The 21313-nt window shown below is 35.0% G+C and overlaps 1 protein-coding gene across 12 annotated transcripts in view; it reads right to left on the bottom strand.

Annotated features, from left to right (window-relative positions):
• Positions 1 to 21313, bottom strand: part of PKIB (cAMP-dependent protein kinase inhibitor beta) — a 253648-nt gene that overhangs the window by 86520 nt on the left and 145815 nt on the right. For 9 of the 12 annotated variants that reach the window (XM_063707827.1, XM_063707829.1, XM_055391253.2 and 6 more), the window contains exons 1-2: positions 16580 to 16668; positions 5983 to 6067 (exon numbers count right to left, since the gene is read on the bottom strand). Coding sequence is in view for 3 of the 12 variants with exons in the window: in XM_063707825.1 (XP_063563895.1) it covers positions 5983 to 6067 (85 nt within the window). In the remaining 9 variants the exon portion in view is untranslated. Of the gene's footprint in view, positions 1 to 5982; positions 6068 to 16579; positions 16669 to 21313 lie in introns of those variants that run through there. The other 3 variants (XM_063707825.1, XM_055391252.2, XM_063707826.1) reach the window with 1 other exon arrangement.

Genomic DNA, 21313 nt, shown 5'->3' with positions numbered 1-21313 from the left:
CATTCTTTGTATATATTCCCTTTACTCTCCTTGACAAGGGTATCTGTGTGTTCTGCTCCTTTGTTTGTTGGTTATTTTGTTTTGTTTTCCATTTTCCCCTCGATAATTCACTGCTTACAGTGTTTGGACAGTCTTCAAAAAGTGACAGTCTGGCTAGCATGAACATTAACAAGATTTATTATTTAAGTTTAGGGTTATGCTTGTTTGATTTGGTTAGTCGTGCTTAAAACAAAATGGCTAAGTTTCTCTTTTGCCTTTATTAGTCAAGAGAAGAAAACATTTTACACAGTTCTTTTCACTACTTCCAGACTTTTTTCTGGTGGTGGTAAAAGAATATATGTACTAAGTGTAGATTTATGAACAAATAAAGATACATGTTTAAAAATCAATGTTTATTTAGCAAGGGTATCAGAGCTAAGGTCTATTCTGTAGTCTTTTTTTAATTTCAGGCACTTTTAGGCACGTCTCCTGAGCCAGCAGGATGAATCTGCCAGGGATATAACTTCATGAATGTCTAAAAGTTCTTATAGGAAGGACAATGATGATGGCTATTAACCAAACCCCAGGACCAAGACCTGCCTGGCAAAAATCCACTTCTTAACAGTCCCAGTCCTTGTGTAAGTAAGGGAAAAAACTCTTTAAGATGGATGGATAAAAAGAGTTGAAGTGCTAAACTCAATACAGAGAAAATGATCGGGGTTAGAAGGCAAGAGATGAATGGCTGAAGGCAGAACTTGGGGCAATTTGAGCCCTGAAACAAAAGGGCAACACAGGTGGGGGAGCAGATTCCCTGTCAGCTGAGAGACTGCTAGTGGGAGGACATGAAGCAGAGTGAGTGCTCTCTGGAGGAATAGCAGTGAACAGGAGTCAACGCATTGGCCAGAATCATGGATAGGGGCTGGATGTGAACAGAAAGACTAGAAAGTTCACGGGTACACTGGTTACTCTTTCCCATGAGATATTTGGTCCTCAGAGTCTAGTAATTATGCTAATATGGCCTGGGACAGAAAATTGCTATTTTGTTAGTGTTAGTTGATTGTTATAGTACAGGCTGGTACAACCTTGAATATTTTACCTAAATTAAAACTTTAAAAAAATTATTGGTCATTAATTATAATACATTTTCCTTTCACACTTCCTCTGAGTCCCCAGCATTGAAGGAGCAGCAGTACTCTGGAAGGAAGCAAACAAACTTTCTTGTATCATCAACTTCAATAAAACATGAAACATTTCTCTCCAAATTTTATCATTGTGTCACTCCTCTGTGATTATCTACTGCATTATTCAAGACAGAAATTGAATTATTTCATTTTTATTAGTAATAACGTATTTTAACATGTTATTTTAATTCAGAGATTACTCAAGGAGGTTGCAAATAATTTCTACTGAAATAAAATGCCTTGGCACATGCAAGAATTATAAAACTGTCTTGTTGAAATCCTCTACTCTCTTGGATTCTTTAAGCCAAATTTAATTGATCTTTTTAGGTGGAACAATTCACCTTTCCATATTATCACTGGTCTTTACTAGAACTTCATCTTTATTTATTTATTTATTTATTTATTATTATGATTTTTTTTTTTTTGAGACGGAGTCTTGCTCTGTCACCCAGGCTGGAGTGCAGTGACGTGATCTCTGCTCACTGCAAGCTCCATCTCCTGAGTTCAGGCCATTCTCCTGCCTCAGCCTCCCAAGTATGTGGGACTACAGGCACCCGCCACCACGCCCAGCTAATTTTTTGTATTTTTAGTAGAGATAGGGTTTCAGTGTGTTAGTCAGGATGGTCTCAATCTCCTGACCTCGTGATCCACCTGCCTCGGCCTCCCAAAGTGTTGGGATTACAGGCATGAGCCACCGCACCTGGCCTTCATCTTTATTTTTAACTAAGACATATTATGTATTCTTCACACAAAAATTTCTGTGATGCTGTGTGCCTTCAGGAGATAAAATAGCAAATTAGTACTATCCCAGAAAAATTTCTGCTTTACTAAGCCATCAAACAGTAATATATTGGAATGTTAGTCAGAACTTACTGATTCATTAATTCCATTTCCCCTCAAAAAATCAAGAAAAAGCAATTTTCAAACATTTATTAGGTTCATGCTATTTGAGTCTCTTCTCTGTTTTATATGTATAGAAGTTTTAATATATCTACAATCAAGTCTAGCGATCTCCAATTATGATTTTTGCCTTTGATGTCATGTTAGACAAGATTATGAAATTATTTGCCAATCTATTTTCCTCCAGTTATGTCTCTGTCATTGTTCTGCTTTTATCAATCTGACAAATATTTGTATATTGTATAAATAAAATATACAAATTTACATGTTTTCCTAACATTAACTAATTATTGTTCTTGTGCTTTTTGAATAATCATTACTTTCTCCATCAACATGAAATGTGGTCTTTCTTATGCATTACTTTTACATGTGCTTTGATCTGTTTGGGGAATTCTCAAACTGATTTGGCTTCTCTAAGTTTCTATATTAGTAAATAATACCACACAATTTTAATAATTGTAACTTTTTAATATGCTTTAATACGGGGAAATAGCAAGTTTCAACTTTCTTCTTTTTTCAAAAATGTGCCTTTTCCAGACTGTCCATACTTCCAAATGAATTTTAATAATCATTTTGCCAAGATCTCTCCCAAATCCTTTTTTGGATTTTAAATGAAATTGTACTAACTTTATAAATTAATTTGAGGAAGCTAACGTGTACAACATCTATTATTCTTATCCAAGAATACAATATAAACCTTCATTACTGCTATTTTTTCTTTCTGCATAACATACTTAACAGCCAATTGTTTATCTTATGTTTCTCAATAGATGTTATTTTCTTAAGTCTTGTACATTTCTTTAATAGTTTATTCATAGCTATATAATATTTAATTGTTATGATGAGATTTTTAAATGTTTTTTATTTGTTGCTGTCATAGAAAAATCAACTGATTTTTACACATTTATCTTTTGTATAGTTACTTAACAAAGTTCATTACCCTAATGGTTCTTCAGTTAATTCTCTTCGGATTTTTAGTAAAATATATATTTTTAGCAAAAATATAACCTTTTTTCTAATAATTATAACCTTTGAGAGGCAGCATAACATGGTATTTATGATTAAAGACTCATAGATCAAACCACATGAGTTTTAATTCAGCTCTGCTACTTATTAGCTTCATGATCTTGGCCTTGTTACTTAGCATCTCTTGGCCTCAGCTTCCTAATTTGTAAAATAGAATGATAGTAGTCCATATCTCCTAGGGTTGTTGTGAGGATTAAATGATTTAATATTTGCAAAGCATTTAGAACAGTTACTAGCATATATAAGAAAAATGCAGAAAATATTGGTCTTTTAAAACGTTTATTGCGTTGGTTAAAATTTGTTAAATGACATTAATTATAAGTGATGAAATTGGTCATGTAGTAAGCCACTAGGGTTTTTCTGCTTTCTTGAAATCAGAAAGCAGAAGTTTTATATTTTAATGACATCTCTCTATTCCTAAATTACTATGCTACATGTATGTGTGCTTTCTTAAAAGAAATATAGTTGCATTTTATCAAATCTCATTTGAAATCTATTTGGAAGTTAAAATAGGGGTTTTATTCTTCAGTCTAAGACTATGAAATCACTTTAATAAGTTTCCTGATACTAAACCACTTTAACATTCCTAGAATAAACACCATGTGTTGTATTATTCTATTTTATTGATATCTACATTATTTAGCTAGTATTTCAATGAATTTTTATGATTTTCTTTTTTGTGATACTTCTTTTAGTTTTTTTTTTTTTTTTACTTTTTTGATATTGTGCTTCTTATTAAATAAATCAGAAAAATGTTTTCTCTTTCAAAGAATTCATAGAGTATAGGGATAATTTGTTCCTTAAGAGTGTATATTTCTAGTAATTGATTATAAATAGCTGATGAAAATAAGATACTATAGTCACTTAAATGTAGTGTTTTAGCTCCCATCAAACATTTCTATTCAAGCTGGTCAAGGACATAGGCTTATGCTTCCGACAAAATTAGGCTCAAGTCCTAACTCACCACCCACTTGCTAAATGTGTGCATTTGGCAAGGTATGCTTGTATCACAGGAAATAACCATGCCTTCCTTACCTTCCTCATAGAGTTACTGTGACAATTAAAGAAGATTATGCTTATAAATCACTGTATACTCAGCCCACAATATAGACCCAATAAATTATTTTATATGTTAGTTTTAATTTTCCTTAAGTACAAAATTAATTCGTATTTATAATTCTACTTATTTTGTTCTAGTATGGAGGTTCCAGTGGTTTATGTAGAAATATAAATGGTTTGGGTAAAATTATTTGTGTGAAATTATTTTCTAATAAAAGTAGATTTCAATTAAGACATGCTATTCTTTTTTTTTTTTTTTCTTTGAGATGGAGTCTCTCTCTGTCACCCAGGCTGGAGTGCAGTGGTGTGATCTTGGCTCACTGCAAGCTCCGCCTCCCGGGTTCATGCCATTTTCCTTCCTCAGCCTCCCGAGTAGCTGGGACTATAGGCGCCCGCCACCACGCCCAGCTAATTTTTTTGTATTTTTTTATTTTTAGACATGTTGACATAAATTTAAATTTTCACATCAAAGTAAAAATGCTCTGATGAGCCATGGGAATGAACCTATTGCCAATGTTAAACGAAATCACAGAGGGTTAATAGGAAAGTTGTACACTGGTTTTAAGAAGACCAGGCAATGAGCCTAAACCAAATGTAATGTCTTCCACTCCTTCCTGCTTCCCTGGAGTTGTGTTCTAATAGGAATCTAAGAGGGGGAGAAGAACTTTGGAGCCTTCCCTCAGGCTGCAGCTGACCTTGGGTTCTCTTGCTCTGTCATCTAAGCTGCAGTGGAGAAGCAAGGTTCTCACTCTGGGTAGGAGAATGTAGCACTAAGGGGTCCAGGTGCCCTCAAATACAAGTTTTACCAAGCTGATAACATTTATTTATTTATTTATTATTTCTTTTTATTATACTTTAAGTTCTGGGATACATGTGCAGAATGTGCAGGTTTGTTGCATAGGCATACACGTGCCATGGTGGTTTGCTGCACACATCAACCCGTCATCTACATTAGGTATTTCTCCTAATGTTATCCCTCCCCTTGCCCCACACCCCCTGACAGGCCCCGGTGTGTGATGTTCCCCTCCCTGGGTCCGTGTGTTCTCATTGTTCAACCCCTACTTATGAGTGAGAACATGCGGTGTTTGGTTTTCTGTTCCTTGTTACAAACTGTTAATATTTTTATGAAATACTAATAAGACTGCAATATGAATGTGGCCTCAATTTTTAAAGGATGCACTACTGTGTAGGCAAGTACGAATATATACAGATATCTGTCATAGATAGATAGATAGATAGATAGATAGATAGATAGATAGATAGATAGATAGATAGGACAGATATCTGTGAGATACCAGCACACAAAAACCTGTCTCTCAAACAAGTATTAACTTGAGGTTTATGTTCACCTATTAGTGTCATCAAGAATATTTAATTGTAGGTATTGATTATAATTCTATTACTATGGTCTCTGAGGAGAGTAGTAATAAGAAAAGCAGTCAGTTTATAAGACCTGATAGGCAGTATGAATTTCTCTTCTATTTTAAAGGCTATAAATTTCAAAATACTATTCTGATGGGCTAGCTGCCTCTACAAGAACCATTTAAGTAGGCACAGCTAATAGTGGAAATATCAAACCAAGCTCACTTATCCCTGGCAGATACGAGTTGAAAATGTGTATCTCAAGGTCCCAGTATGTATTGTTTGCTATTAATTAGAAATTAACAGTATATTCTATCAATCTTATATTAAACTACATTGTGTTCTAAAATGAAGATATCCCACCTTACATTTTCTTTGCTGTCATCTGGCTTTATAGCAACAAATATATTTTTAGGAACATCTTCAATATATTATTCCATATGTTCCAAGATCAATGGAACAAAAATATACTTACTCCTATCTTTCCTGTCCCTGGCACAGGGTTTTCTGCTTCTCCCAGAGTTCTCTTGATCAAGTGTCTTTTCAGTATAGCATGACTCCTGAAGGAAACAAAGGCAGGAAAAGATTTATTAAGATAAACATCTCTAGTTGCTTGTCTCTTGCAAAAAAGAACAAGTTGTTCCTTAGACAAAAAAGTCTAACTTAGTGACCAAATGTCACATGTTGTTAAAACAACATTCATTGTCTTTTTTATTCCTTTTCCCAAATTGTTTTGTTCAGTTTCTCTGATAGCAAGAGCAGGACAAATTTTCTTGAGTAAGCAGCTCCATACACCCAGATAAATAAGGAATGTATTTCTTTGCATTATTTTGTTCACCATTCAAACACATCAATTGTATTCTGAGCAGTCTTTCTCATGTTTTGCTCTAAAACTGTGTAACATGAACAGTCAGAGACATTCTTACTAAATAGTAAAATCAACAAGAAAGCAAGATTTTTTTTAGATTTTCAAATTTCCATTGAAAATAGATTCACTAGGTGAATGACAGCCTTTCTCAAATGTGTGCTTTAAAAAGCAATATATCCCTGCAACCGTTCATCTTTGAATTTAAATACCAAGGAGCAAGGACATTGTTTTCCTCAATCACAAGATCTAGTGATTGGAATTTTTGGAGAGAAATGAATCCAGTAAAATCCAGTCTACGCATAATGCCTCACCATCTAGAGGTAATCTAACATTCTGCTATGAATAGGTAGCCAATCAACTTGCATATTTTTTGCAGATCATATTCTTTTAGGTATTTATATGTAAAAAAGTCCTCATTTAAAAACTAGTTATTAGCTTTAAATAGCTGGAAAACAACCTAGTTATTTTCATTTATGTATATACTTCTGTAGAGGTGGTCACAACTGATCACTGGGTTAACCAGACGCCCTTTCACTCAGGCAGTCTACATATTTGAGCAGACACATAGTAAATGCTTAGATGTTAAAAATGAATGAGCCATGTTTCTTTCATTTTATGAAGATCATCTGTTTCTTTTTCTAGATGTGAGGCCAGTAATGTCAACATTCCTCTGCTTGTATACTAGGGTTATTCAGAGCAGGGAAGAGTCTAGTTTTATATTATGCATTCAAGGATCAACGCTGTCTGCTGTCTTCTCTTCCCTATTCCTTTGTAATAAACCATCAAATTCTATCTATTCCAGGCTCTAATTGTTCTTCAATTCACTCTTCATTCCAATTCCATTTGCATGGGCAAATCTAGCTCAACTCTCCCCAGCCATAGCTTCTTCCATTCCACCCATTCTTCCAGGGGTTATGACATTTCTCACCAGTATCCCTGCCTGAGTCATTGCCCTTCGAATCCATCCTCCACACACCTTTCACATTGGGACAGTAACTGAACTTCCAATTTGTATAAAACCCAAGAACTATACGTGGTGGAGATATTTCACTATGATTCTCAAATAAAGTATCTTTTTCCCCAAATGTCAACATCATTATGTTAGCCACTCTAAGTTAGTTTTCAAATAGTTTGATTACTCTCTCCTTTGCTTCTCACATAGCTTGCAAATGCACCAGTAAAAGAATGTCCTAAAGGCATTGCAACATAAAGGCAGAAGCACTGAACTCAGTTCTAGTTTCAACTCATCTATTTATCAGCTGGTGATTTTGAGGAGTCATGTCCTTTCCTGGAGGTGAATGACAGACCTTTGTTCATCAAATGGCATAATAATATTAATCCTGCCTGTCTCTCCAGGTTGTTCTGAGATTTAAAGAAGATCACATACAATGAAATTCCAAATATACGGTTATTACGCTCCCTGAAGATCTGCAAAAGTATAAACTTGCTTCCTTTGTTTAACACTAAATTCAGATTGAGACCCAAGAGGTATCTGTGATCACACTCTTAAGTCTTACAGCTTTCTTTTGGAAATGTGATGTTCTAAAGAGTTTGTTTTGGCTTCCCAAAAAAAAGAGCACCAAAGGAATTATACTGTAATATATTTGGATGTCAAAGACACTCTGAATCTAAAAAAGTGAGAAAAAGGAAAGGGAGCTCAAAACAGTGACAAATCTCAATTGGCTGAACCTGCCATTTAATTAAAATAACTCAACTGCCATATGTGGCACAGATATTAATGCCATCTTTTTCAAACTCTGCTAATATCTCCAGACATTACTGGACACTAGTAGAAAATATGTCCCTATTCTCTGTCATTGTGTTGTAGAGTTTTAAATGAAAGAAATGGAGAGTGTGTGCAATAGGATGTTTGTTTGTTCTGTTTCCAAAGAGGAAATAAAAGATATCAACCAAATATTCCTTAATATATAATTAGCACTGTGGCCTTAGCTCAAGGAAGTCTTTATTTTAGACATAAAAATGACAAAAAATGCTGCTAATCCATGCTTTCTTCTCCTTCAACCCCTGAGTTCTCATGAGCATCCCATCTGCTGGTTTCCAGGTAACTTTTATATGGGCTTTTGGATGAGCATTCATTGCAAATATTTTTGGATGATACTGATTATCCTACTTAACCTCTTTACTGTTTTAGATCACTGGGTGATTAGCCAAACAGTATACTGAGGATCATAAACTGAAAAGAAACAGATATAGCATATCTGTGCAGTACCGATTTTATCAGGTTAATGGATTGAAAATGGTAATTTTAATAGTGCTTTTTAAAAATTATAGTTAAATCATATAAAATGTATCATAATCATTTTTAAGCATATAGTTCAGTATTCTTCATTATATTCATATTGTTATACAACCAATCTCCACAACTTTTTTGTCTTGCAAAACTGAAACTTCATACCCATTAAACTACCACCTCCATTTCTCTTTTCAAAACCCCGACAACCATCATCTTACTGTTTCTATAAATTTTACTATCTAGTTTTATAAGTGGAATCATATAGTATTTGTCTTTTTGTGACTAGCTCATTTCACTTAGCATAATGTTCTCAAAGTTTATCTATGTGGCAGCAAGTGCCAGAATTTCTTCCCTTTTTTAGGCTGAATAAAGCCTTAAATAAAAATACTCTGATGTATATATCGTATTTTGTTTATGTATTCATCCATCAATGGACACTTGAGTTACTTTCACCTTTTGAATATTATAAATAATGCTACTATGAACATGACTGTACAAATATCCCCTCAACACCCTGCTTTCAAATCTTCTGGATATATACACAGAAGTGGAATTGCTAGGTCCTATGATAATATTTCTTTTTAACATATTTTTTACAATAGTTTTGATTTACAAAAAAAAATCTGAAGATAGTACAGAAAGTTCTTATACTGTTCCATACCCAGTTTCCCCTATTATTTGTATTTTACATTAGTATGGTACATTTATTACAATTAATGAACTAACATTGATATGCTATTGTCAAGTAAATCCCATACTTCACATCTCTTTAGTTTTTATCTGATGCCCTTATGGTATTTCAGAGTGTCATTTAGGATACCGCATTACATGTAGTCATAATGTTTCCTCTTTACTGTGACATTTTCTTAGACTTTCCTTGTTTTTAATGACCTTAATAGTTTGACAGATATTTTGTAGAATGCCTTTCAATTGGGATTTGCCTGGTGTTTTTCTCATGATTAGACTGTGGCTATGAGATTTTGGGAGGAAGACCACAGAGGAAAAGTGCCATTTTCATCACATCATATCAAGGGTCTATAATATCAGTATGGCATCACTACTGATGTTGACCTTGATGAGATAGTGTTTGTCAGGTTTCTCCACTGAAAAGTTAGTCTGTCTCCTGCTGCTTTCCTCTGTATTTTTGGGGAAGAAGTCACTATGTGTAGCCCACAATTAAGAAGAAAGGAGTTATTTTCTACCTCCTTGAGGATGTTGTATCTACTTAAATTATTTGGAATTTTTCTGCACAAGAGATTTATCTCTTCTTCTCATTTATTTATGTATTCAATTATTTATTCATAATGATATGAACTCATGGTAGATATTATATTTTATACTTTGGATTATAATCCAATAGTACTTTATTATGCTCTGCAAATTGTTCCAGATTGGGTCATCATTAGCTCTTTCAGTTGGCGCCTGTAGTACTTTTCCTGTTAATGCAATACATATTGCATTATCTATCACCACTCAATATTTCAGCCTTGACATCTAGCATATAGCTCTATCTGGGTAACACAGCTGAGAAAAGCCTTATTCAAGTACAATGAAAGACAGAGAGTATTATGAAGCAGTTGTAATGGACATTGTGGTGTGCCACCAGCTGCCCCCTTCAGGACTGAACCATTCATTTCCCCAGCTGATTATTGGTGGTTGATGGCCCTCAACTGAAACCTTCCAATTACGAGTTACTGCAGGGCATAAAGAACCTGCACTGAGCCCTCATTTGGACGGATTCTGAGGGCACATCCCAGCTGCTGAGCTCCCCATGGAATCAGCTTTCCCCTCTACCCAGGAATGTTTCCTGTATACACAAACAACACTAGGTAACCTCTAGTAAGGGAGATAAGGTGAAAGTCAGCGTACTGAACACATGCAACTGGAAAGAAATTGGTTACAGAGAGGAGAGAATTTAAATTGTGAAAAATGTTGTGAGTCAGGTCAGGCTAGGTTATAAGGAATCCTGAAAGCCAGGCAAAAGGCTTAAGATTGAATTAGTAGGCAATAAGTCTAACTGGGGGTGCAGTCCAATAAAGTATGATGTAGCCATAGGAAGAAATAGTATCTAGATATAAGAAACCAGAAATTATAGCTAACATTTATACTAGCTATTAATGCACAGAGCATACTTTGTATCCACTATGTCATTAAATCTTCATTACAACTATTAAGATCTCAATTTTGCAAATGACAAAACTGAAGCTCAAAAATATTCAGTAACTTACCCAAGATCACATAGCTAAGAAGCCCACTGGAGAGATTCAGACTTTGCTCTGTATTACTCTTAAAGTAATGCTATTCAACTCAGCAAGTCTTAAAGAATATGTAATCATAAGACATGGCAAATGTTTCATAAATGTTAAATGAAAGAACTGGAGGCCGGGCGCGGTGGCTCACACCTGTAATCCCAGCACTTTGGGAGGCCGAGGTAGGTGGATCGCCTGAGGTTGGGAGTTTGAGACCAGCCTGACCCACATGGAGAAACTCCATCTCTACTAAAAATACAAAATTAGCCGGACTTGGTGGTGCATGCCTGTAATCCCAGCTACTTGGGAAGGCTGAGGCAGGAGAATCGCTTGAACCTGGGAGGTGGAGGTTGCGGTGAGCCAAGATTGAGCCATTGCACTCCAGCCTGGGCAAGAGCAAAACTCTGTCTCAAAAAAAAAAAGAACTGGATACACTCGCTATACAATAGAATCACAATTTTGTTTTTTAAAAGTATATATGTTAATCCCATACATAACAAAATATGAATGTTTTCTGTAAGATGATATACAGTTAAAATCTTGTATGAGTTTACTTATTTATTTTCCTTATTTTATATATTTTATAAATTAAATCATGTTCTTTTCTAATCAGAAATAAATTAATGATATTTTATAAAAAGAAGTTTTATTTATCAGTAAATGAGGGATGACCATGAAAGTGTCTATGTTACGTCAAGAAAGGATGTAGAACAATTAACTGTCTGTAAGACTGAAGAAAAATGAATGAAGGTCATTTGGGGTAATAAGCCAAGTGTTTTAGTTTGTGACTAAAAGCTGACAAATGTGAAAGATGTCAAAAGAATTCATGCCAGGGTTGATTGTTGATTTGGGTAGGGAGAAAAAAGAGTCAGATATACCCCAGGAATTATCCAGAAAAGGAAGAATTGGCAAGAAAAGTTGGAAGGAACATGATGAGTTCAAATTAAGACATTCAGGTATTCTGTGAGTGTGATTCAACCAAGAAGAGCTTATCCAATAGGCAAATGGGAAACAATATTAACAGTAAATACAATCAATTGATCAAATCCAGGGGAGTAAATCAGGGAGTAACTTATGAAGTGATACATTCGAACTCATGCATTTAAACAAGCCAACAAAAGTGTAGGAATTAATTATAGAAAGAGAAGAGCAGAGTGCTAGGACTAAAATCCACAGGAGTTAAAATTTGGTGAGATGATTTTTTTTTTCTTTTTTTTTTTTTTGAGACGGAGTCTAACTCTGTCGCCCAGGCTGGAGTGCAGTAGGCACAATCTCGGCTCACTGCAAGCTCCGCCTCCCGGGTTCACGCCGTTTTCCTGCCTCAGTCTCCTGAGTAGCTGGGACTACAGGCGCCCGCCAGCACGCCCAGCTAATTTTTTTTTTTTTTTTTTGTATTTTTAGTAGAGACGGGGTTTCACCGTGTTAACCAGGATGGTCTCAATCTCCTGACCTCGTGATCCACCCACCTTGGCCTCCGAAAGTGCTGGGATTACAGGCGTGAGCCACCGCGCCCGGCCGAGATGATTGTTACTCAGAGTTTAGAAAATTTAAATTGTCCTTTGAATTGCATAGCTGTTATCAGGTAAAGAAAAACAACTCTCAATGTGGTATAATTTTTATTTGAAAGTTATTACCTCATATTAAGAAGGATCTGTGTGTTCATTCATTCATTCATTCATATATTAAAAAACAATATTTACTGAGTGCTTCCTTTGTATGAGAACTTGTACAAGTGGTGATAAAATGTGGTTGTTTGGATCCCTCGGCCACATAGGGCTAGCAATAAATAGCAAAAGATTAATACAAATAGAACACACAAAAAACATTCTGCTTCATCTGTCCAGAATGCACATTTCCTTTTGCTCTTCCTGGAAGGCTGTGGGCCATCCTTAATGGCCCAACTCAAATGCTCCCTCTTCTGTGAAGCTTTAGGAATTGTTCCAGATTGTTATTAATCATAATCTCTGCCCCAAAATCATTCTTCTTATGACTCTCTGATGCTTTCTGTTACAGCTGTGTTTGATAGTCTTCCCTAGAGCGTGTGAACATCTTGAATGGCAATGTTTTATTCAACTATCTGCAGGACTTAGGACAATATACTGTAGGTATTCAATAAGTGATCATTGAATGGAAATTCATAAATCTTTACTCGTATTAGCAAAAGGTAAATAATAACTTTAAAGAATATTTGCAAATGTGTTTTACACTCACTTTTGCTCCATAAAGTTCAAAAAGGATGAATTTATACAGTTGTGAAAATATGAACCACTAAAGTATATTGATTAGTAAGTGTTCACAACAAAATTAGCATTATTGTATTCAACTTATTTACCTACTATTAATTTTTCATTTCATTGACTTCTAATCTATCTATCTATATCTATCTATCTATCTATCTATCTATCTATCTATCTATCTATCTATATTTTGAAATTGGATCTCTCTCTGTCACCCAGGCTGAAGTGCAGTGATGCAATCCTGGCTCACTGCAGGCTTGACATTCTGGGCTCAAGTGATCCTCCCATCTCAGCCTCCTGAGTAGCTGGAATTTCAGGTCCATGCCACAACACCTGACTAATTGTTGTATTTTTTGTAGAGATGGAATTTGTCCATGTTGCCCAGGCTGGTCTCAAACTCCTGGGCTCAAGCTAAGCACCTGCCTAGGCCTCCCAAAGCGCTGGGATTACAGGTATGAGCCACTGAAGCTGGCCAATCTAATCTGTAGTCCATTTCTTTCCCTATTATATATGCTTGATTTCTACAACTGTGACAGTTTTTAAACTAACCTTGGCAATTGCTACATTTTCATAGCTTTTTTTAAAAAGTTAATTAATTAATTATTATTATTATTATTATTTTTGGAGACAGTCTTTCTGTTGCCCAGGCTGGAGTGCAGTGAGGCAATCTCAGCTCACTGCAACCTCCGCCTCTGAGGTTCAATCGATTCTCCTGACTTGATTTACCAAAGTCCTGGGATTAAAGGCGTGAGCCACCAAGCCAGGCCCCATAGCTTTTTAATTTACATAAAATTTCAAATAACCTGCTTTATACATACATGGGCAAATCTTTTTATCCACCATGTGGTAGATACAATGGAGGAAACACAGACCCACTTTTGTGGAAAGAAGGGTTAGAACTAGACTAGTTGATTTAAAAATATACAGAAATGACCAAAATCCAATTTATCTGAAATTTTTTATTCAAGTACTAAAAGCCTCAGCAGGTGAAGAATGAATAAAAAGGAACTGATAAAAATGACTAAGAATTAGAGATATATTCATCTTTCAGGTATCAGTTTATACAAGTAGTTAAACATCTCATCTGATTGTCTTAGATTCAAGTCAAAACCATAAACATTTTTAATAGGCAAGGTAAAATCAGGTTTTCTTAAAAAGGTAACATCTGCATTGTGCAACTGCTTTTACATAGTAGTTTGGTAAAGTTGACTCAAAGTCTTAAAAATGTTGACAAACTTTAACCCATTAATTACACTGTGAAACTCCTTTCACACTTCAAGTCCCCAGGATAAACCTCTTTTTACTTTGCTACTGTCAGGAGGAAAAGGAGATAAAGGGATTTTGACATTTAATAAACACCTGTTCTGTATCATGAACCTTAGTAGACACCTTGCATTTTAGTCCACTTAATCATTGCAATTAGTCTGTCACAGAGTGGACCTTTTGCAAAGCTTAAAGATAGTGAGATGCATCCCTAAGATCACACAGCTAATAAGTCCCAGAGCTGGGATTCAAATTCAGCTCTGTTCAACTCTAAAGCCGACAATTAATCCACTACACATCATGGTGCCTCACAATATTCTTGGACTTTTGACCTGGATTTTATATATATTTTCTCCTCTATATGATTTTTCTCTTATGATTAAATGACCATTCCTTGATACTTAATATTTTGCTTTATATCTCAAAGCTCTAAGAAATATGAATGTTTTTGGAGAATTGACTCAAAAGCAGTTCATAGACGTGTTCATTACCTCTAAGTTTTCTTTTAAGTTTTAAGGATTTCCTCTTCCTTTATATCTTATATCAAAGACAATATGTCTTCACATCTTATACTGGAGAGAAACAAGAGTGCTAATATGCCCCCTGAATTCATGTTTCACGTTCATAGGATGTGATGGATATAAAGAAGCTTGATCAAAAAGGTTTCCTGCTATGGACTATGGCCCAAAGAATAAAATAAGCAAAACTTGTTACCTAAATGATTTTGTAATATTCAATGTCTTGCATTCTTTCATCATACCATTATAACTTACAAACATGTTTGCTTTGGATTTTGATTAAGTTGCCCTCCTGAAATAATTTGGTACTTACAATATATTGTCATGTTTGAGAACATGGATTCTGAAGACAGACTTAATGATTATAAATCTTTACTGTGTACACTTGGCCAAGTTACTTAAACTTTCTGGAACAGTCTAGACTTCCCTATAAGTAAAAATATCTATAATAATAGTATTTACCACATAGAGTTGTTAGGAGGTTTAAATGACATACTGAATTCTTGTCACAAAGAATAATGCCTGGCACATATTGTGTTTAATATGTTTTAGATTTATTAATACTCTTACACAAGAAAGATAAATGGATTGCTCCTGCCAATGAAATGTATGATAGAAACAGTAAAAAAAACACTCTTAAAAGTAGCTTTAAGTATATCTTAGAAAAAAACTTAATTGTTCTATTACTATTTAGGTAATACCTTAGAAATAACTTGAATTGAATGATCTTCAACATATTTGTGTATATGTATGCGTGTAAGGTGTCTGGGTGCAAGGCTTGAGGGAAATTTTCAAGTTTTTAAGTATTTTTTTAATAATGGAGATCCTACAGAGAGTACAGATCTCAAAGCCAACAAAGAGGCTTCCCTTTTGTATACAGAAGAGAGCCATGCCTCCTTACCCTTTGAATCAGTAGGCAAACAGTTACAGCCCAAGGCCAGAAGTACTGAATAAAAAAGTGGTGGGAGGGAAAGAGCTGGCAACATTATTTCTCACATCTGACAAGGCACATTTCTCTACTCCACATTTTAGCCTTTGATGCAACTGTGCATTACTTCAAGATACTGATGATGTTATGTCTTGATCTTTAAAATATGTGCCTGGATCTTAAGAAGAACCCATTGCTCAACACTGGCAGAACTCAGCCTTCCTTACAAGAGCTAATTAGTTTCAACTTTTTGTCAACTCTCCTAAAGAGTAATTTATGTGCTGTGTTAAATATTAAAAATAAAATAAGACGTGGTCCTCGTGAATTGTTATTTTCTGACCTTTCTACACAGAAAGAAAATTCAAAGAATATCTCAAATATTAGTGGCAAATTCTTTTATCGATATTAAATCAAATACTCTGACATTCAGGCCCACATGACCAAAGTAAGAATTTGCTTGGCGGGTTTTCTCAAACATAAATGTTTGCTCTGGCTTAATAATGCTAATTGGAAAGTTACGTATTCCATGCAGCATAAAAAATTACTTTGCATTGACCCAGAAAACTCACCTTGCAAATAAGCCTCAAGAAGAAAGAAACTGAAATCAAAGTATTTGAAATGAGAACTCTAGCTGCCAGAACTACCTGCTCTGCTCCAAGTTCATGTTTAATTAAATCTACATCAATAATCCATAAATCACTTGTACGTTCAGAGAACATAAGTTATCTTCTCTGATTCTAAGGGCAAGTACTTACTAAGAACCTTCATGCCTGTGGGGATGTTTGGCACCCTGCCAGACTGTACTACTTCTCCGGTGGGGGTGAGCCCCCACTACTGCAAAATGCCATGGGGGATGAAGCACCACTAGAGCACTGGTTGCTCAGCAACAACCCCTTATGACTGATCCATGGGGACTGCTAAGCAACAGGGCTGCATCTGACCTAGCTGTTCCCAGTGCACCCCCAGCTCACTGTCTCTCAAGAGGGCCAGGTTAACAAGGAGTCAGGGGCCCTAAGTGACTGGTTACATAATCTATACACACACTTTTCGGAATGTTCTCCAATGATAGCTAAATAAAAATCAGAGCAGAGCTAGTTCCTACCTAAAGGATACCCTTGAATGTATCCTTCATTTAAACTCTATCCTTGAATCTTTGGAGTAGCTGTCAGAAAAACTAAAGCATCAGAACTAAAATCTTTGGCAAAAATAGTCTAAGTATTTACAAAAAAAAATGAAGAAGGCTGTTCCTTTTAAATTATGACTTTGAAAGTTTCCATAATTTTATAGAATTTTGCTATTTACCAAGTTTGTGCTAACACAAAAAAATGGGAAAAACATAATTTAAGAGTTAAATCCCATGATTCTTATGGCAAACTTATTCCTAAAATATTTTAACACATAACTCGTGTTTAAACACAGCAATTTCTAGGAAGGGCCTTCAATTACCTACAGTTAGACCCACACTTTATATCTTTAGTCTTGACTTCTCCTTAGTTCCACACACCCTAACTCAAATTCAACAAATCTAAATTAGTCATGCTTCTTTAATCCATATGTGACTTACTTCTTAGAAGGCAACCACCGAGTCAATCCACCTAAAAATTTACCCACTCAGAACTTGAGTCCAGCCCTCCCCGTATTTCCTCTAATATCCTTTACTTCTCTGTAATGGAGGAAGAGACATGTGCTCTGAGGGACATGGGCTTTCAGCCAGTACACCACTGTACAAATAAGATTCCATTTTTCCTGTAATTTGAAACGTTCAATCAAGTCCAATCTATTTAGCATAATAGGCAAAGCACTTCTAAATCTATTTCCTATCAAATTTCCAGCTACATCTCCTGTCACTGTCCCTTAGTGTGCACATTCTATTATGTTGAATTAACTCTAGTTCCCTAAACATATGCTGCACTTTGAGTCTCTTTGCTCTTCCTAGAACACCTTCCCCTTTACCTGGCAAACTAGTTGGTTATCTTTCAAGATCTAACAATAGCATCACCTCTACAGAGAAACCATTCCTGATATTAGATTACTTATAACCACCTCTGGACATGTCTATACTTGATTCATACTCCTATGGTGGCTTTTATCACATCGTGTTTGCAGTTATTTACCTATCCAACACTAATCCTGTGCTCTTGAAGGGCTAGAACCTTGTTCAGTTCAACCTGATCTCCTCAGACCTGGCATATTCCTTAGCATCAAGGAGGTATTTATACTATAATTTATTAAGATTAGGGAACGGTACTCCTAGGCAAAATTGTAAAATAAATAAGGATTGGGCATCTCTCTGTTTTTAATCTCATTAATCCCCCCAGAAACCATTAACCTATAATATCAGAGACAGGTAGTAAAGTAATTAACCAAAAACTAAAAAAGTAAATCTCCTGACCTCTAAGCTGGTCTTCTTCCTCCTAAACTGTGATGAGTCATTGTAGGGTAAATAAGCCAATATCCCGCAGTGATCTAATCCATCTGGTAGTAGGTTAAAATGACCAGATTGCTTGTACTCCTTTTATTATAATCATAATAACAAGAAACTCAAGGGAACGACATGGTCAGGTAAGTAAATCATCAAAAGGTGGTCTGGATCTGGTCTCAGGGAAGATAACTTTTCATTCAGATAAGCAAATCTTGAAGTAGTTTATGCAGAAATCTTTGGTGCAACTAAAATAGGGAAAATAATATAAAACAAAACATTTAGAGCTAAACAAAAATCAAAAAAAGGTATTTCAATTTTTAAAAATCCTAATTAAAAATTTACAAAACAGCATTTACTCAACATCTGCCTCCCTCAACATACTAATTAAAAAATTAAATAGGAACACGAGCAAACAAGGCACAAAAATCCATGAATGCAGCAGCCAGGCATAGTGTCACAAAGCCACTCAACCTCTTACCTCACCGCCTCAGGAGCTAGACACGTATAACCACTTTCATGCCTTGTGTGGAACTTCTTGATTCTACACAGATGCTTATGCAACAATATTCTCAAATATTTTGATACTAGCAGTAAACGATTGTCTAAGTTAAACCAAGCAACACAAATTCTGATCAATGGAAAGCTGAATTATTAGCCTATCTGTGTTAAGAAACCAAGAGAGAATTCTTAGTCTATAATGAGCTTTTCGGCTCTATATACTTCTGAGTCTGTGCTTCTTTAACTAGGTTCTCTTCTGAATACTTTTGGGAATTCCAAAAAACACACACGATCACATGGTAAGTGAGAGGTCAGGATATTGGATGTACATAGGAAGGCACCAGATTTAGGACAGAAGAAGGATGGGAGAAGATGACTGTACACCAATTACTAGAGTGTTCAGAACAGGAGGAGTTTGTTCAGGTGCTAAACCCTCAGCATTGATGATAGAAATGAGAAATGGTAGAGGATGGTATAGCCAGAGTGCTCAAAGGAGCGGGAGTGAGTATAAGAGGGTGGACAAATATTGTACAGGTGGCATATGGGGGCATGAAGGCAATGTGCCCCCCTCTACTACTCTGAGATTATAAAATTGAAAATAATAAACAGTCTCCAATAGAAAGGGCTTAAGGAGAAGTAAGATACCCAGGGGACAGTCAAGCTTCAGGGCTAAGGGAAAAGGTGGAAGTTAATAATATAGATTAATTTATTATTATTGAACAGTTGTTCCAGGTAGCATGATGGAATGGTTTCGAAGGAAGAATACAAAGGAGACATTGGGTCAAGGGGGAGGTAGCAAAACATATAACAAAGTTTCAACACAAAGAGAAAAAATGAGCAGGTGAATGATAAAATCAGAGACTTGAAGCATTTGAAAATTAGCTGTTTTTCAGGACCAACAAAATTATATGTTCCAAAACTGGTAATGTGGTAATTTAGGAAAGCTGGATGCTATGATAAGGGTTATAGAATTTTTTTTCCTTCTAGGGCTCAGGTTGTGAGTGGCAGATGTGGATGAAGGGGGAGCAGTCAAAGAGCCTGCAGTCATGTCTGCATTCTAACGCATTCTAACAGTGGGACAGCTATGAGAAAGGTAGGTTCCAAGGCAGGTGCGGGGGTGAGAAGGCACAGGATGCTATTCAAATCAATGGGGAGGGAATCCATTATAGGACAAATAGCTATAAAAAAAAGGCTAGCCATTAAATAATAATAAAATAAGGTAAGATCCCCACTTTATTTCTTACTAAAATAACTGCCAATGGATTAAAATTTTAAATAGAAACAAAAGATGTAAAAAGTACTAAAAGAAAATGTAGGTGAATACTTTTACAAGTGGGAAAGGCCATCTTAAACTTCACAAACTACGTGAGAATAGATTGATAACTTTGACATCCTTAAAAAATTAAGTATCCTACAAAGCAGTGCACCCTAAATCATTAATGGTAAAAAGAAAACATTTAAAATCTGTAAAATAGACATACAAAAGGTTGATATATTTATCAATAAAAAGCTCTTGCAAACAGATTGAAAAAATAGGCAAAGAATATAAAATAACAATTCATAAAAATAACTAACTAAAAATATTCTGCCTCACTACCAATCAAAGAAATACAAATGTAGCTATATTTTCCCACTGATTTCTAAATTTCAAATTTTTGAAACTGTATTAGTATGTTAGTAAAAGTATTATTTTGAATGTAAACTGCACAGGCTTTCTAAAGATATTTTGTAAAATATATCAAAACACTTTAAAAATTAACATCCTCTGATGCAGCAATTCTATGTCTAGAAATTTATTCAAAGGAATTAATCAAATAGGTGTATATGATGTATCAAAATTATGAACAGAGTTATCTACTATGCTATTGTTTATAAAACTGAATTCGGTAACTTTCTGAAGAGTCACCAGAAAATTAGTTAATGGAGCCATTAAAAAACTGTAATTTATACTAAGATGATTTACTAAGTGGGAAACAGGGAATATGATATGATAATTTTTTGTTTTTTAAAAAAGTTATGTATATGCAAAGAATAATTTTATAGTGATTACTTCTAGTTAGTGGAAAAATCAAATATAAATAGACCTTTTTTTCTTAAAACTATTCTGAAATTTCTGATTTTCATTGCAACGTATATTATCTCTAAAACATTATTAAAAAATGTTAAAGGTTAGGACTTGGTAGTATTTTAAGTGGAAAACATTACTTGCCCAGAAAGTAACATGTGGAATAATTCATTATTATGTAATGATAAAGGGTTGACAAAGAGATGAGACTGAAAGAAAGAAAAAGATGTTTGAGCGTATTTTCATGTCTGTGATTCTTGGTGAAGAATTTATAACAGTAAGCACATACTGCCCTTGAAAAAGTTGAATTCTACATTTAAATACTGCTAATAGCTAAAGTAATGAATTTTAATCGTTTGGGTATGTTTCTCTTTTATTTTGTTTTCTCATTTCTGAGTTAAATCAATGATTACCACAGGGTGCAGTGAAATTAGAATGTAGCCTTTCAGCAAACTAGAAAGTGTTTCCTATCCTTATGATCTGAAATTTTATCTAACCAAAAAC

This window comes from Gorilla gorilla, chromosome 5, assembly GCF_029281585.2.
Source record: "Gorilla gorilla gorilla isolate KB3781 chromosome 5, NHGRI_mGorGor1-v2.1_pri, whole genome shotgun sequence".
Classification (NCBI taxonomy): Eukaryota; Metazoa; Chordata; class Mammalia; order Primates; family Hominidae; genus Gorilla; species Gorilla gorilla.
The sequence above is the reverse complement of the archived record's forward strand: the minus strand, read 5'-3'. Positions and strand labels throughout refer to the sequence as shown.